At 41.8% G+C, this 17,412-nt stretch overlaps 1 protein-coding gene and 1 long non-coding RNA gene across 2 annotated transcripts in view; one reads left to right on the forward strand and one right to left on the reverse strand.

Annotated features, from left to right (window-relative positions):
- LOC104282697 (protein arginine N-methyltransferase 8-like) overlaps window positions 1–681 on the reverse strand; it is a 37,832-nt gene extending 37,151 nt beyond the window's left edge. The window contains 1 exon segment of the mRNA XM_009880813.1: window positions 58–681. Coding sequence (XP_009879115.1) covers window positions 58–132 — 75 coding nt within the window. The 5' untranslated portion in view covers window positions 133–681.
- An 840-nt stretch (window positions 682–1,521) lies between these two features.
- LOC104282695 lies at window positions 1,522–3,582 on the forward strand. The gene is made up of 4 exons (XR_717892.1): window positions 1,522–1,648; window positions 3,172–3,256; window positions 3,353–3,357; window positions 3,471–3,582. It is a non-coding gene; the product is annotated as an uncharacterized LOC104282695 (long non-coding RNA).
- The last annotated feature ends 13,830 nt before the right edge of the window (window positions 3,583–17,412 follow it).

Raw genomic sequence — 17,412 nt, forward strand, 5'->3', positions numbered from 1 at the left:
GGATCTGTGCTCGGGGCGGGGGGAGCTCGGGCGCCGGGCTCTTCCTCGCATCCTTACCTCGGTGCTGTCGGCAGCGTTCTCCGCCATTTTCCTCCTCAGGAGCAGGCAGCGGGAGGAGTGTTTCATTCCCATAAGAGCTAGCCAAGGGGTTGGGGCTCGGAGGTTGGGGCTTCGGTTTGTGTTTTCGGAGATCTCCGAACGCGGCTGCGCGCCAAAGGACAGGGAGGAAAAACAATAAATCTGGAAACCGGCGATGAATCAATCAGCTTTGTCCTTTCTGCGTCGTCCACGGGAATGTTTTGTCGCCTCTTAGCATCGGGAGCTCCTCGGGCACTTTGGAGTCCTCCTCTTTCTCCCCTCTTCTCCACCTCCAGTGAGCTCTTGGGATGGGCAGAGAGAGGCGGCACACGCTCCAGGTTAAACTAAAAGGCTGTCGGGCTGGGAGTCCTCCCCTTCAGAGGAAGCAGTCGGGCTAAACAGGAGAGAAGCACCAGCTAAACTGAACTTGGGCGTGCAGTGACCAGCCGGGCATCTTTGTGTCCTGTGGCTACTCTTCCAGAGGCAAAGGGAGCCAGAGCCAAAGCAACAGGACAAGGAAACCATAGCCCTTTATTTTCCTCCTCTGGGCGTCTGTCTTTCTCGCAAGGTCCCAGGAAACTTCCCTTAGAGATGGTCACAGAATTTGCCACCCTCTTTCTGTGAATGGCTTCGGGAATAGCAATCCCTCCTCCCTCTCGTCTCCCTTCCCTTCCCTTCCCGCTTCCCTTTCCCTTCCCTCTCCCTACCCCTCCTGCTCTTGGGCAGAGCTTGGTGCCCTTCTCTGGGAATTGCATTCACGTGTCTTTGGTAGAAAAAACCATTGCATGAAGCTCCCCCCACCCGTCGCCAACACCCTCTCGCACACGAGCACGCACTCACGCGTACGCACACACACATTGTCTCCCTCTCACACAACACGCACGATCCCTTTTCTCCCCCATCCCTCCTCCTCTTTCGAATCAGCAACACTTGGCTTTGCAGGGACTCTCGGCAAGGTGCTCAGAGGGCAGCCCCAGCAGCCCGCTCCAGCTTCGCTCCTGCGAGTTAAGTAGCAAACCTGCTCGCTTAATAGATCTTCTCGGGCGTGTGCTCCCGGCTTCTGTTTGACTTGAAGTTTTCCCGGCAGGATCCACGCTCCGTCTGACAGCCGTGAACTCTGGGAATACGGTCCCGATCCGGACGCGGCTGGAAAAAGAAGGGGCTAAAGGTGTTTTGAACTTCTTTTCGCATTCGCCTAATGACATCTTCCTCTGTGGGAGTGCATTGCCACCTTCCCCACACACTCATCGTGCTTTCACTCCTCCGGGCACTTTCTGGTTGTGAGCTGTCAGCTGGGAGGATGAGGTTTACCTCACTGGTGTTGCTGTGGGTAAGGGCGGGAGAGGGGGCGTGTTACATAATTAATCCTTCCAACTTCACTTTCTGCAGCTCCATCTCCAGCCCACTGTTCTCACGTTTCTGTTTTGTTTTTATACGGAGGAGGTGAGAAAATAATGCTGGTGTGGGGGTGTGTTGCTCGAAGGATTTCAAGGACCAGAACGGGATTGCTGCTCTCCGAGCAGTTTGAAATCATTTCCTCTGAGGGTGCCAACGGAGACCTGAAGGAAAGGTTTGCAAGATTGCTTTCGATGCCTATTTTAAGCACGTAGCCAGCTCAGATGCTAGGTCAGTACCAGATGATGATAGATGTGAGCTTTTGAATTTCTGTCCCCTGCAGCCCAATTTAATGTCTTTTAATTAGAGTTTATCCTCAGCTGACCTCTGCAATACGGACATACCACGAAGTGCTGCCAAAGCAGCAGGAGGTCCCTGGGCACACAGGAGGCTGAAATTTTTCTGGGGGTCGGGGAGCGGAGGTTGGGAATGTGAATTAAAGAGCAGAGAGGAAAACTATTCTCCTACCCCGCAGGGATGAGGAGGTGGGGCCAAGAAAATTAAATAAGCACATTTCTCCCTTTTACTTGAATGACCCTCACAAATTCTTGTTCGACACAGATCAGTAGGTATGCGATAGATTTCAGGGATTTCTAATAAATCACGTACAAGTAAGCAACCCAGGGAAGCAGAAGGTGTGTGGTATGCTGAAATGCCAAGTGACAATGAGAGTGCACCATGTAGGGCACAACGGTACTGTATGAAAAGGTTTCAAAATAAGAGAGTATGTTATAGATAGACATGCCTTCCAGTTTGAGACTGGAACTCTGTGAGATACTTTGTGGAGCCGTTTAAGCATTCGGTTTTTCTCAAGCCTCTGATTTCCTGCTACTCCTTTTAGCTCACATTTATTCTAACACCTCGGGTTCTTTCATTAGCTCCCCACCACTGCTCATTTTTTCAATAATCATCCACACCTCCTGTGTTTATAGAGTTTTATTTCACACCTTCTAGGCATGGGGCACAAATGATGACAGAAGGAGATGCAGGCCATCCTTTCTTTTCTTTGGGACATTCACAGAGCTCTTGAAGGTCTTAAAACCCTTCAAAGATGGGAGCCCTTCTAGCCATTGCCGCTAGAAGCTATTTCAGAGTGTTCCAAAGCTACCCTCGCAATCTTGGGCTATGGAACTCTTTCTCATTAGGCACTTCCCTTTCAAGGTGGAGCGATAAGGAAGAGAATAATCTGCAAATAAAACTGTAACGTCTCTGCAATCTTTGTCAAAACGTTTTTCTCTGCTATGTTATACGTGGTGGGTAGTAAGTGCACGAAGTTTTAGTCAGCGTGCATTTGGGCTAACCTACATAGTTTTAGTGTGTCTTGTCTATTTTCAGGTGATACGCACTGCTAAACTTAGCCTAATTAACTCTTTTAAAATAAACCAGCGTTCTATATAGAGAAAAAGAATTTGATTTTTCAAACTACTCCCGGACATATTTTTCAGTTTTCTCTGACAGCTGGGTCTGTATTTCTGGTACAGCTCAATCACTCTTTCGTTAGCTAAATGAGGCAACAGATTTTCAAAAGCACTCAGCAACTGGCAAAACTGGCAGGCAGAGATGTAATATATCCTTCCTTCTTCTGCTTCAGATACTGCGTGACTGGCCCTGGCACCTATTCTTATCCTCCTCCACCTCTTTGTCAACGCAGATGATACCTGACTGCTTATCCTTGAACATGGTGCTGATGCGTTACAGGTACCAGGAAAACCTTGGAGTCTCGTGGATTCCAGCATAAGGATGAATGTTTTGGTCCTGAACTCCTTTGGAAATCTGCCAGGTGGTTGGTGTCCTCACTCCTCCTTTTATGTTCTCTGTGTGGTTGAGGAAACTGCTTTGAAAACACACACCGTTCGCTCTCATCTGATGTATCCCAAAGGGAAAGTTATTTGTCCTTCAGGACTGTTTTGAATGAGTCACGGGTAGAAGTTATTCCTTGCAAGAATCCCTTAGCGGTATCAGTTAAGAGGCTGACAGCAGCACGTTTGCACATACAGAAGTCTGTGTGCACACAGATACTTGGAGAGTCCTTCAGTTTGAATGTGGGCCTCGGTGCAAGTTCCTCTTGATACGGAAATTCACAGGAACGCTGAACTTGAGGAATATGAGCCTTCATGCGCTCTAGGGGACAAATTCTGCCTTCCAACAGGGGAGAGCAAATCCCGCCAACATCTGTGGTTACCTCAGGGTAGGAGTTGGCCATTGCAACTGAGCTTGGGAACGTCTTTCTGATCCCCTGTTTTGTCAGATCTCAAGAAAAAGAGTACTGTCACGAAGCAAATGTCATGGTAGTAGAAGTGCATATACAAGAAAGCCAGGAGATGTCAAAAGCGTCTCCTGAATCTAAATATATAAGGTATATTTATGTACATGTGAAGGTCACCAAGTATTACAAATGGAGTGGAGTGGTGCTGAAGAGAAAATGGAAAGGGAAGCATTTGTTACTTGAGATTTCCAATAATAGCAGCTGTGGTTGAGGCCGCTTTGCTACTTGCTGAGCGTGGCAGTAATACTGTGCTGGCCCTCAGAATATTCAGAGCTATTGCCAGCTTTGTCATTAGCTTGAATGAAGTCCAAATGTCTGCAGTTGAGGTGGGATAATCCTGTACATGGGTACAGACTAAGAAATTGCGTAGCAGTCCTGCTGGAAAGCATCTGGTGGGTTACTGGGTGGGGGTGGAGCTAGGTTGAATGTGACTCATCGTGCTTTCTCACTGCATAAAAGGCAAACTGTATAGTTATCTACATTAAAGGGAAAGTGGCCAGTAGAGCAAGGGCAGTGTGATTCTCTCGCTGCTCGGCACTGGTGAGACTGCATCTTGTATTCTGTGTCCAGTGCTGGATCCCCTGGTTCGAGAGGGAAGTGGATACATTGGAGATGGTTCCGTGAAAGACTACTACGGTGGTCTCAGGGCACTAACTTCCAAAGGAGAGCCGAGCTTGTTTGGTTTGGTGAAGAAGAGGTCAAGGGGCACCCACCCGTGGCTTTAAGGATTGGATCTAGGATGAGCCACACTCCTCTTGGTACAGTCAGATCATACGGAAAAGGGCAACAGTCCTTTCAATATTAGCAAAATATTGAAATTAGCAAAAATCAGCAAAAAATTCTATGTTAGGAAAAGAAATGTCCCTCCATATAAAAATCCCCTAACCTTTCCTTATGCTGTATACATCAAGGAAAGCTTTTTTTTGAGAATATTTCCCTCCTCTGCCTCTGTCTTTGAAGAGGGGAGCATCTGTCGGTCCCATCTGGGGTCCACCAGGTTCCCAGTAGCTGATTTGGCCTAAACCGTGACATTTGTGTACTGTGTGAATTGTTTAACTGATGGAAAGACAACTAAAACAGGGCTGGAGATCTTGGATCCTGTCTGAAGAATCCTCTCCTATTAACTAAAGTTAACATTAAATACTATTTACATTCACACTGTCATTGGTGTTACTTAAGAATCACTCCATTGATGTCAACCACAAGAGGAGAATTTGGCTTTCCCTGGGCTACTCAGACATGGAAGAGAAGCTGACTTGGACCAAATAATAGCAAAAATCAAAGCTCCAGGGGTGTTGCCTCAGTTCTTCAGAGTTCAGGGGTGCACTGAATGACTGCTATCTTTTTTCAGGCCTGAAAGAAAAAGCCTTAATCTATTTCCCCAGTTGTAGGAATTTCTTTTTTTGCAAACTGCACACCAATAAAATGCTAAAATAAATAAACAAGTAAATAAATTCTACTCACTTTAATTTGGAAAACTAGAATGTAATGGAACAACTTATGATGTCTCTCAAACAGATAGCTCTGGCAGGAGGATCTGGCAGCCAGGCAGATAGCATTCTTGAGTCTCTTCCCCTGCCTAAATATATTGTTCTTAGTTCAGGTAGCCAGTCAAGTCAAGCTGATATCAATGCCAGTGCAGAACACGGGTTTTGAAAGGGAATGCAGAATTTCTTCCCGTATTTCATTATTTTTAAAGCATGAAAAGATTACAAAGACAGTATCCATGTTTGTAAAAAGAGTTCATGGTCTTCTGAGCCAACGTACATATATTTTTACATATCTGTTCATAGGTATGTAACTGTGCAGAGCTGCAGTTCTTCTGGAGAACTGTAGGAGGCATTGTGTCTCAGAAGACAAAAAGTTGCACTGGCGACGCACAAGATTTGCTGCCACCAGTGACTTAAGATGAAAACCATGATGTTGCACTTCAGCTTCATTAACTCGGGGGATGTTTAGAAAACACCTATTCTTTGATTCTCTTCAAAGCTCCAGATGTCACTGCTAAGAATATTTTGTCATCTCCAGAACGACATAATCTCTAGCGGTGGCAGATTGCAATTGACCAGCCACATAGGATTAAAAGCATTCACTAAAAACAGGAGGATCAAGATGTGTATTGATGTAGCTTTTTATCCCATGCTGCTGCTTCCTTCATTCAGGATGGTATGTTGTCATGGATGGAAATATTTGACACAGCTATGATTTAGTAGCAAATTTGAGGTAGATCAAGAGTTAAGTTTTAGCAGCACTTAATAATTAATCGATTTAAAGATTTACAAGATGATTTAACAAAATAATTGAACAGTGACTTAATTACAGAGTTGAAGATGGGAAGACTCACACTAACTTACTATAAGGTATCCTAAATCCATACATACACATATAAGCACAAAAATGCAAGCACAGAACACTTAAGGGGTTGCACACACACCTACACCCGAGTCCACAATGGGCAACGGGTTCCCCTTTTACACGTGCACAGACAAATATTTGGATCCAAAATACAAGAGCATCCACACTTGTAAGAGCTAATGTGTATATTGTCATTTTACAATAAGTTAATTTAAGAAATATCTTTCTGGTATATTTTTCTTGCTATTTAAGTAATTAATTGTTCGCAAGCTTTGAACGCAAAGAAATATCACATCAAATCATTTCCTTGCTGATGTTTGTAAGGGTGTTTTTCAGCAAAGGAGCAAGTAACACAGGCCATGGTCCTGCAGGAAGCGTCTGTTCAGTTCACACCTTGCAAGGGCACTGAATAAGCAAGAGAGTGGCATCGTGAAAGCAGCTAAAAGCATGCATCAGATCAGGACTCCTCTCTTCCTGGGTACTGTGGATCTGGTTCTTGAAGAAAATTAAATGCCTGATTTAAACAAGTATTTCCTATTAGAAATTGTTTATATACATTTAAAAAAACCCAACCAAACAAAACCAGAAGAAATATTGTCTAATATGTTAAATATAAAACCAAAGGGATAATACTAGAAACAGCAAGGTGGAAGCAAATAGGTAGGAAGTAGATGGTAGAATACATTAATGGATCTGTCTCAGTTGAAGCACGTATTAAAGGACTGCTCTTGAATAAAGGAATATGGTTTGATTTTTTTGTTTGAACAAATGTGTAGGGTTTTTAGTTAAAAAAAGAAAAATACAGAAAATGGGGTGAAAAAATATTAGTAGTTATATTATAATGCTTTAATAATATGCAGCAGTTGACCTGAAGTTAGATGTGACTATTTTAAATAATAAATATATACAGCACTTTAATATAATATATTTATTATTTTTGTGGTGAGGTTCTAGTGATTGTTCTTTAGCAGGGACATCCCTAAAGTATCCCAACCAACCATTCAAAACATGGCCTTAGATGAAAAAAAGCTTCTCACCCAGCCACTGCTTTGATGCAGTGCATCAAAGAGCTGGTGAACAAATGCAGCTGTGTGAAATGTTGTGATAGAGGAATATATGTTTTCTATGTGAATATGAGTATGTAATGGAAGAGTGAAAGTAAGAGTTTGCATTGAGAAGAGAAAGAAACAACAATAAAGTAGTTCAGAGTTTAGCTTTTTAATAAGCGTTGGATGTTGTTCTGTTTGGGTTTTTTTTCCTATTCTCTTTAGGGAAAGGAGCACAGCAAATCTTGTGTTATATTTCTGCTCTTGGCATCTGCTTGTTTGATCTGCAGCAGTCACCGAACTGCAGGGTTCCTCAGTTTGTCTGTCTGTAAAACCATGCTAATATTCCTTGAGTAGACTGGGGCTCTATTGATCTACTGGGATTCATATGTCATAAATTTGCATATGAAATATCATGTGCAGATTATGGTGTCCTTTTATTACCTAGCATTGTACCAAACCTGACTAACTTGGCAAATAAGCCAGCAGTCTACTTATATTGCACGTTCTGCCAAATTTTTGTATTTATACTTTCCTTTTCCAGAGATCTTTATACGTGGAATTCCTAATAGCTACAGACATGGTAAAACTTCACTGGATTGTTTGGTTTTGGAGATTATAGTTTGATTATAGTGAAATTCAAGTTTTGCAGCAAATTGAAAATATACAGAATATAGATCTGAATATATATTATTCTAGTGTAATTTCTTCAAGGTCTATTGACTGAAAGGCAGCTGTCATAAAGCCATATACATAACTCATTGTAACCTGTGCAGGGGTATTTTCTACCAGCAGTTGGCTAGTTTTTTATACTGACTTCATGTACTTCTGTTGATTAAAACATACTTTTTATGTATCTCTATTGATGTTGATATATGTTGATACACTTTGATGCCAGTGCCTGTGTTTTGGTATTCATTACCTGACCCAATAAGGTTGTAATATTATCCCTCAAAACCAGAGTTAGAATCAGCTACCATAAATCTGTTCATGATCCCCAGAATATGAATGTAATCAACCAGCAGTTTCAGCCAGCAGACTTTAATGAGTCATATGCTTTGGTCTAATTTTTATGGTTCTATATGATGCATTAATCAACAATGCATACATGCTTAGAAATTACTGGGCTCAGTCAGGCTTTGAGATTCTAATTTTTGACATTGCTTTGATGATTTTAACATCATTTGGTATAGAGGGTGGTTTGCTCATCATAGTTTGCTGATTTGCTTATGATTTAATCAAGCACTGAATTCAGAGAGGAATGTGACTGCATCTGGCTTCCCTGAGAGACACTACTATTTTTAAAGAGGTGGGGGGCAGTCAGTAGTCCAGGAACATGAAAGCTTTGCAATCGTGTTGCTTATATTTAAGTTTATTTTAAATAGGTTCGTTATTTAAAGTGTTTGTGCTAAGGGTGATTATCAAATCAATGGTGAATAAGGCTTCCCATTTATGAAGCCTTAATGGGACCCTGGACCACACTTGCAATGTCCAGTGCGGAGCAGTGAGGAACGGACTCCGGCGGCGTATAGACCAAAGACCTTTACTGTAACAAATTGCTATGCTTTATAGTCACAGCTACTGTCCATGCGCTATCAACGCTATGCTGATAGGGTAAGGGCTCGCGGTCACACACACTTTTCTGTTAACGGATTGGCAGCGTTCTCTGTTCATGCAGGACTGTGACTCCATAAGCACATCCTGCTTCTTGCCGCTGCTTTCTCAAAACTTCTTTACTTCGTTCTTCAAGGGCACAAGCTTTTTTCTTCAAGGTTGATTCCTAGCTCTTCCCCTACAGTCCAGCACTGCAGAGTATCAAGGTGGTCCTCTGATAAACTTCATTTGCCATTTGATGAGCTGGTAGTGCAAGGTGCCTGCTTAGAAGAGATGAATTTCAGTGACTAGTGTTAGAGAGAAAAACACTCTGGCCTGACTTTCTATAGAGAGGAAGGTGCCTTAACCTGAAAGATCCTACAAGAATTTACAATATCAGTATTCAAGTTTTTTAAAAGTTTTTCAAAGTATTGGGGAAGGATTTTTTGTGTTTGGTTGTAATTTAAGAGTAATATGAGATTGTTCATACAAAATCAATGCTAATATCTGTATATAGAGCTAGCTGGAAGATATATTGGTGATGAAAATGAAATTGGCTTTATAAAGTTTTTATTTAAAGAGTAAAGTTGGCTTTATGGCTGTTCATCAGTTGCCAGTGTAGCTTCCAGGTTCCTTATTTAGTATCCTATATAACATTTAATCTACACCCAGTTTCCATTACACGTAGAAGCTAAAAGTCCAGATATCATTGATGGTTTTTGAATGACCTCATTCCAGAAGTAATTTTCTGGCTAATTATGCCTACTTTTGCTTCACACGGTGTTCCTCTGATTGAGATTAACATTCCCTAATAGAGTCTGAAGAAGTGGATGGGCATAATTTTTAGGCACTTTGTCTCATGGTCTACTCCATTGTCTTAAAACATAGTTTAAAATGGATTCATGTTATAATACCAGACCACGAACATGAGTGTCTGAGGCTCATCTCTATCATGGTTACTCTACAATGGACATGAGAATCTCTGGCAATCTGTAGTAACTAGCAAATAGAGAGTAGTAATATCTTGGAATACTCAGTAAAAGGGAATCAGAGTCTTGGGTGTCAATTGAATCAGAAGTCAGCTCTCAGTGAACGCATCTTGCAATTTTACCTTATAAACTTTTAAACTTGAAAGTAAAAGAAAACCTGGTTGAAAAAAAAATCAAAATCTTCAAAATATTCATATTTTTGTGAGTTGTATATTATATTTGAAAGCAATATGGAAATTTTCTCTTAGGTAGAATGTGTAAAGTGTTTTTTTGCTGAAAATGTGACACATTCGGTTAGTCTATTTAATTGTTGTCAATTATTACCTCCAACTGGCTTCATTATGTTGTATTATTATAAGAGCCTTTCAGGTAGTCAGTCTACTCTGATAAATGTCTACATGAAAATGGCATCTTCTCATTGAATGAGCTTGTTTTATGTGTATGTTCAGAGATTGATTTCCTCCCTGTAGTTACTGAAATACCTCTTTTTGCTATTTTTTAGCAGAGCACTTTGAGAGAGTGATGATATGCTTTCTTTCACATTATCAGTCTTTTTGACGTAGCAGACAATCATTTACAGCAGAAACTCAATAGAATTCCCTGGCAATTGTTAAAAGATCATGACTGAGGTGATACATTTACATAGATGCCACTGAGTTCCTAATTTATTCTGTGTAACTTTGTTGCTCATGGCAATGGGAAGGAAACTCAGTTTGGCTCAGATTCCAGATTGTATTTCAAGGAATGACAGATAAACTGTAAGCAAAAACTATTTTGACTATCCTTTCACCTAAAGCTTAAATGTGGTACTTCATAAAATTGTTTGTGCAATTAGAATACAACAAAACCTTATAAGCTATAGGTCAAAAAATCAACTGTTAATATTTAGTATATCATACTACCAGTGCATAACCCTTTACAGAGTTCAAGAGAGAACATGTTGCCTTTACATCCCATTCTGGTTGGGAATGGTAAAAGTAAAAGAAAAATGCTCTAAAAGTTTTTTCACAAGAATGACACATGTTCAGACAGCTGACTCTTGGACAGGTCTAGTAGTGGAATCTGCCCATTCCTTTCCTGCCTTTGCTACCTTGTAGTAGATATAAAGAAATGCAACGGTTCCTTTTTTGTTTCGTTTTGTTCAAACTTCACGATTCACACCTGAAAACTTACTTGCATACACTGAATTTTCTATACTTTGTGGTGAAAACAGTGCTTCATCTGTGAGAGAGCAGTCTGCTGACAGGGAATAGCTCTCTGTTAACTGTCGGTGTTGGCAGTGTAGATTATAAGGGTCTCTGAGCCCTGCAAGGAGTGTCTTTGCAGTTTACTTAACTATGGCCAACAAAAGAATGAGATGGAAAATCGGCAGAACAAAAACCAAGAGCAATAGTGGCAAGTACTAGGATTTTGAATGTGATGACTGACAATATGAGGAGGTTGTAGAACATGAGATGGTAGTAAGGAAGAGAGGTCTTTTCCCTGTGATTTCTCTTCAGAGAAAATGTCCTTCACCATAGTTTCTATGTAAGTTTGTATCAGAACTGTTCCTGGTAGGAAGCTGAAACAACACATGTTGCTTCCCAAAGGGTCAACAATGAGCAACTGACCATTGTTAGGTGTGTGATATTCAGCTTGGTTCTGCCCTCATCACTGAAGAAATTGACACTTCTTCATCTCAAGACTTCCTTCTTGGATGAGGTACTATGTGAAGATGGCAACAGGCTGACTCCAGAGAGATTGATCTTTCTCAGCATCTTAGATGCCTCCTAGTCAATACTCAAACTTGAATGTATTGAGAAAAAGCAGTTCTTAGTGTGTGTGTCAGTGAATGGTTTACATGCAACTGCAGATCTAGGCAAAGAATCCAGCTGACAGTGTAAGATTTTATATAAAATAATATAAATCAGATATGAAAAACCCTAAAATATGAGGATATTAATTCCGTGTCCACAATGTTGCAGCATTTTTCTCTCCGGTATGCTTCCTATTAATGTTTTCAGTGCTACTGACCGCTATTTATTGACTCGCAAGAATTTTTAGTAGTGGATAAAATTGCCATTGCTTAATCATCTCTACCAAATCCCAAAGGGTGGTAACTGCAGCTATGCTCTTATTCTTCTTTTTTTTAAAGTTATTCCTATGAGGTGCATAGGTCAGTTTTATTGTGTTATTATAAATGTCTTCAGTTACTCAAAAGCACCACAGTAGTCTATATGTTGAACACATCCTGCTTTTATAACCCTCCTGGTGAATACAAGCCCTAATGTTTCCCAGTTCAGTCCCTGTAAAATGAAAACAGTTGCTAAGGTAGTCAATTAGAAAGAAGCTTAAAATAGGAAAAAGATAACAGGTGCATTTTTAGGACAGCAATGTATTTAGGGTTTTTTCCTTTTCTTTTTCTTTTCCTGTTCACTAACAACTTTAATGTTAACAAAAACAGCTGCAATTTTAACTACAAGACAACAGTTCCCCCCTTTAAGACTTCATTTAGATATATTATGTATTAAGTCTCACCCCTTCATTGTCTTACAACACTGTAAAATCACAAACATACATACAAATGCTCACAAATAAAATCAATATCACTATTAGCTTTTTGATCCCCAGAGACAATTCAGAGACAATTCAGGAATCCAAAAGAGGTGTTATCTTTTTGTATTTCATGTAAAACTTTAGTGCATTTCCAAATTTCATGTAAATTGGTTGAAATCCTCCCTCATTGATCTACATAAACAGAACAACTAGTGTTTATCACTGTATGAAGTCCCCCGTGTGAGGACAGCAGCATGTCTAAAGTCATTCCATTCTGTAAAGCTATTTTACTTACTTGAGAGACTTCATCTTGAAGTGCAGTAATTGCATCCATAGTTCTATTTTCTATAATCTCCATTTCAGCTGAAATCTTCACAATCACAGAATCAAAGAATCACAGAATTTTCAGAGTTGGAAGGGACCTCTAGAGATCATCTAGTCCACCTCCCCTGCTAAAGCAGGATTGCCTAGAGCACATTACTCAGGACTGCATCCAGGCGGGTCTTGAAAATCTCCAGAGAAGGGGACTCCACAACCTCCCTGGGCAGCCTGTGCCAGTGCTCTGTCACCCTAACTGTAAAGAAGTCTTTTCGTGTGTTGGAACGGAACTTCCTATGTTCCAACTTACACCCATTGCCCCTCATCCTGTCACTGGGAACCACCGAGAAGAGTCTGGCTCCATCCTCCTTCAACCCACCCTTTAGATATTTGTAAGTAGTAATAAGGTCTCCCCTCAGCCTTCTTTTCTCCAGGCTAAAGACTCCCAGCTCTCTCAGCCTTTCTTCATAAGGGAGATGCTCCAATCCCTCAATCATCTTGGTTGCCCTTTGCTGGACTCTCTCCAGCAGTTCCCTGTCCCTCTTGAACTGGGGAGCCCAAAACTGGACACAGTATTCCAGTTGTGGCCTCACCAGTGCCGAGTAGAGGAGGAGAATGACCTCCCTCGACCTACTAGACACACTCTTCCCTATGCAGCCCAGGATTCCTTTGGCCTTTTTGGCAGCAAGGGCACACTGCTGGCTCATTGACAATTTACTATCTACCCAAAATCCCAAAATCCTTCTCCAAATCCTTCTCCTCAGAGCTAGTTCCCAGCAGGTCCACCCCTAACCTATACCGCTGCCTAGCATTTTTCCTCCCCAGGTGCAGGACCCTGCACTTGCTTATGTTGAACCTCATTAGGTTCCTCTCTGCCCAGCTCACCAGCCTGTCCAGGTCCCACTGGATGGCAGCGCGGCCCTCTGGAGAGTCAGCCACCCCTCCCAGTTTGGTATCATCAGCGAACTTGATGAGCAAAAGCAAAACAATTGCTTTTTCCAATTCACTTACCCCTAACCAAGGTATAAACCATCTAACAAAAGAGTGAAATCCTGTTGGCCTTTCAATTAAAGTATTGCTTCTTTTTTGTATTCTCATATAAGACCAAATCCAGAAGTTTTGGTCTAGCGTTTCTATTATGGTTACATTGGGGATCAGAGCTCCCAGGGTACAAGTCCCTTCCAAATTTGGAGGTAACACAGTACAGCCACACAATCAATACCATCCAGTGCTTTTTGGAGTGGACCTCTATCCAGCTGTTTTAGCTGTTCTCTGCAATTGTGTAGACCAGCTACGATATGGAGTGTGCTACTGACACATTCCCTGGTTTTTTATTTGTGGTTATGCATTTAACATCTGGGAATTCTGGATCCTTTATGTCCCACTTTCAAAGATCTGGGTTCTCTATTTTTTGTAAGATTTGACCCAATACGTAAGTTGTTCCAGGAGGTGTTAAATGGAATGGGTATTCCCATAATGGGAATTCCTTTGCTCGAATTCTCAGGAAAAAGCGAGAATACCCAACAATAAGATCTACTTACTGCTCTCATTATCTTTTGAATCATCACTAAGTGTGCATTCTCGGTCCATGAATCTTCCTGATGTGTCTGGATCATTGTTAATTCTATGCTACTTAACAACAACAAGCCTAGGATTAAACAGTTCATGGCTACACAAATACATACCTAAAGGCAGAAGAATACTGTAATCCCAATACCCAATAGGTAGAATTCTGTATACACTTAATACAAAGATACGATTCTACAGTAACCCAGGTACAATTCATTACAATTCATGTACTAATTTTCTTAAATTTTAACTGTAAAGGTTTCTTCTCAGTGGACTTCACAGTCCACCTGTCCAGTGGGATTTCTCTCTTGACTCGAGTGTAGTGAATCCAAGGTTCTACTCCATCGAGGTTGACTGCTGTATAAGTGGTTAAAAAGATTTGAAAAAGTCCTTTCCAGTACTCTTTCAAAGGTTCTTCATCCCAAGTTTTCAGGTACACCCAGTCTCCCAGTTGGAAGCTGTGCACGGCAGTATCTAGGACCAAAGGTGCTCTGGATTGCAGATACCTTATGGAAGGCTTCCTGACATTCAGGTGTCCATTCTAAAAATTCCCCAGTACCTTTCACAGCACCACAAAGAGGTCTGGTGATCAATCCAAAATTGATGATCCATAGGCGACACCATCCGGCCATCCTCAGGAATGCTCTTAATTCTCACTTCGAAGCTGGCTCCGGTATTTGGCAGATTGCTTCCTTTCTTTCTGTACCTAAACTCCGTTCTCCTTGAGCAATAGTAAAACCAAGATAAATTACAGTTTGTTTAGCAATTTGAGCCTTTTTCTTGGATGCTCTGTAACCAGCTGCTCCCAAGAAATTCAGAAGGCTGATAGTAAATTGAATTGACTCTCGTTGAGGTACCTAGCAAGATATCATCAACATACTGCAACGAAGTTACTTTTGGATTCTCCTCTTGCCAGCTCTCTAATTCTTTTGTCAATCGGTTTCCAAAAATAGTCGGGCTATTTTTAAACCCTTGAGGGAGAACAGTGCAGCACAATTGTGTCTTTCTCCTTGTTCTCAAGTTTTCCCACTCAAATGCAAATGGTTTCTGACTTTCCATTTCTACTGGTATACAAAAGAAGGTGTCCTTCAAATTTAAGACAGTGAACCACTGATCAGTTTCTTTCATTGTGGTCAAGATTGTATAAGGGTTTGCTACCACAGGGTGGACATCTTGCACAATCTGATTCACAACTCATAAATCTTGAACCAACCTATACTCCTTTGTATGCTTTTTTTTACTGGCAAAATAGGAGTGTTATATTCTGATTGACATTCTCACAAAAGTCCATGAGGCATAAAGTTTTCAATCAAGGGTTCTAGCCCTTTTCTGGCCTCCAGCTTAATTTAATATTGTTTCTGTCTTACTGGTTTAGCTCCAGGCTTTAAAGCAATCATTACCAGTTCGGCAGCTTTGGATCATCTGGGAATCCTTGAAGCCCACACCAAAGGAGTTACTGCATTCACTGCTTCTTCTGGAATTTTTTCAGCCTCAGGTGTCTCTTCCTGTCACAGAAAAACTTGCGCCTCCAAGGCTTTTTCTTCTGGTATTTATCTATGTATATTGCCTTTTTCAAAGGCTATTAGGGCATCCAATTTGCTTAGCAAATCCCTCCCTAACAGAGGCATCGGGCAATCAGAAACATATAGAAATTTACGAGTAAGAACTCTGTTTCCAATTCCACACTTAATTGGTTGGAAGAATGGTCTTACTTCTTTCTTCCCTGTTGCTCCAATCACAGGCATTTCTTGTTTACTCAATTCACCTTTACATGTGTTTAATACTGAATATGTGGCTCCTGTATCAATCAAAAAATTTAGTTTTTCATTCCCCAGCTTTATGGTAACCAGTTCTGTTGAGGAGTCTTTCGAATTCACCCCCTGTTCCTGTCAATCCAAATCCTGATCTAATGTTAACAAATCTGCTACATGTGGATTTTCCTGAACTCCCTGAGGCAGAATCTGTGTGCACTCCCTTTTCCAGTGTCTTTTCTGTTTACAATACACACATTTGCCCCTATCTAGAGGTTTACTCAGTCCCTGCCTGAAGGGATTTATTTATTTATTTATTTATTATAGTCGCGGGGGGGGGGCGGAGGGTGTCCTTGAAATACCCTCTCCTGAGGTATTCTGTGCCAAGGATACATGGAGCCTCTGGTCCAGTCACAATGGGATGCCTTTGCCACTCCTTCCCAGTCAGGCTCACTTCAGCTTCCAATACAGTCAACTGTTGGAATCCCCCCGTCACTCCAGAAATACAAATGGGTTCTGCCCCCCTATAACTTGATGGTATTATGGTACACTGCTCACCAGCGTCCACCAGAGCCTTATACTCCTGTGGCTCAGATGTGCCAGGCCACCGAATCCACACAGTCCAATAAACCTGGTTGTCCTATTCCCCTACCTGGCTGAGGGCAGGGCCTCTCTAATCTGATAATAGTATCCATTACTCACTTCTTGCAGAAATGACTTGGAAGTCCCTTCAAGAGGACCAGAAGTAAGATCAGGCCTTCTACTCTGTCTGGGGAACTACCCACTGGAAACTTGAGTGCACTTTTCCTGGAGGGATCTCCTTTTGTGATTGTTTTTCCTTGCAACTCATGTACCCATGTCTGTAGGTTCAAAGTAGATTGTCCGTCCCGCTTCCTCATGTCCTCTCCATGGTCATGCAAGTAAAACCACAGAGTGCCTCATGGTGTGTGCCCTCTATATTTTCTCTCTTGAGCAGGGAACTGCCTGCTCCTAATAGCTGAGATATTGGCCCATACAGGTGGGGAGTAGGACATATTCTCTTCAAGTTGCTGGACCTTCCGGCACAGTTTCTCCACAGCTGAGATAAGGGAGGAAGAAAGACTTTCTTTGTATCTCCCGCCACCCCATCCACTGTTGGTCCCTCTTCGCCTTTCCATTCTGTCACTGCCAATGAGTTGGCATACGATGATGGCGCACTCTGTACAAACTTCCACCACATGGGCCTTCTGCATTGGACCTCATCAAGATCTGTGGGTAACTGTGCATTGTCTGGGTCATAATGAATCGTCTCCTGCACGGTTAATTCCCTCAGGTGCTGGATACCTCTTTCCATGGTGGTCCACTTGCTTGGATGAAATACAACATCTTCACTGATGTCATGACATACAACATCTTCACACCAGCTTCTTCATCTTTCCCTCATGCCTCACAGAAGTCACCTCCAGAGGCTGAGGGCTTGTGTCTTTTTTCCAATTGCTTTGTCAATGCTCCCTTCCCCAGACAGCCATCCCAGCTGC

This window comes from Charadrius vociferus, unplaced genomic scaffold (genome assembly GCF_000708025.1).
Source record: "Charadrius vociferus isolate BGI_N301 unplaced genomic scaffold, ASM70802v2 scaffold1753, whole genome shotgun sequence".
Classification (NCBI taxonomy): Eukaryota; Metazoa; Chordata; class Aves; order Charadriiformes; family Charadriidae; genus Charadrius; species Charadrius vociferus.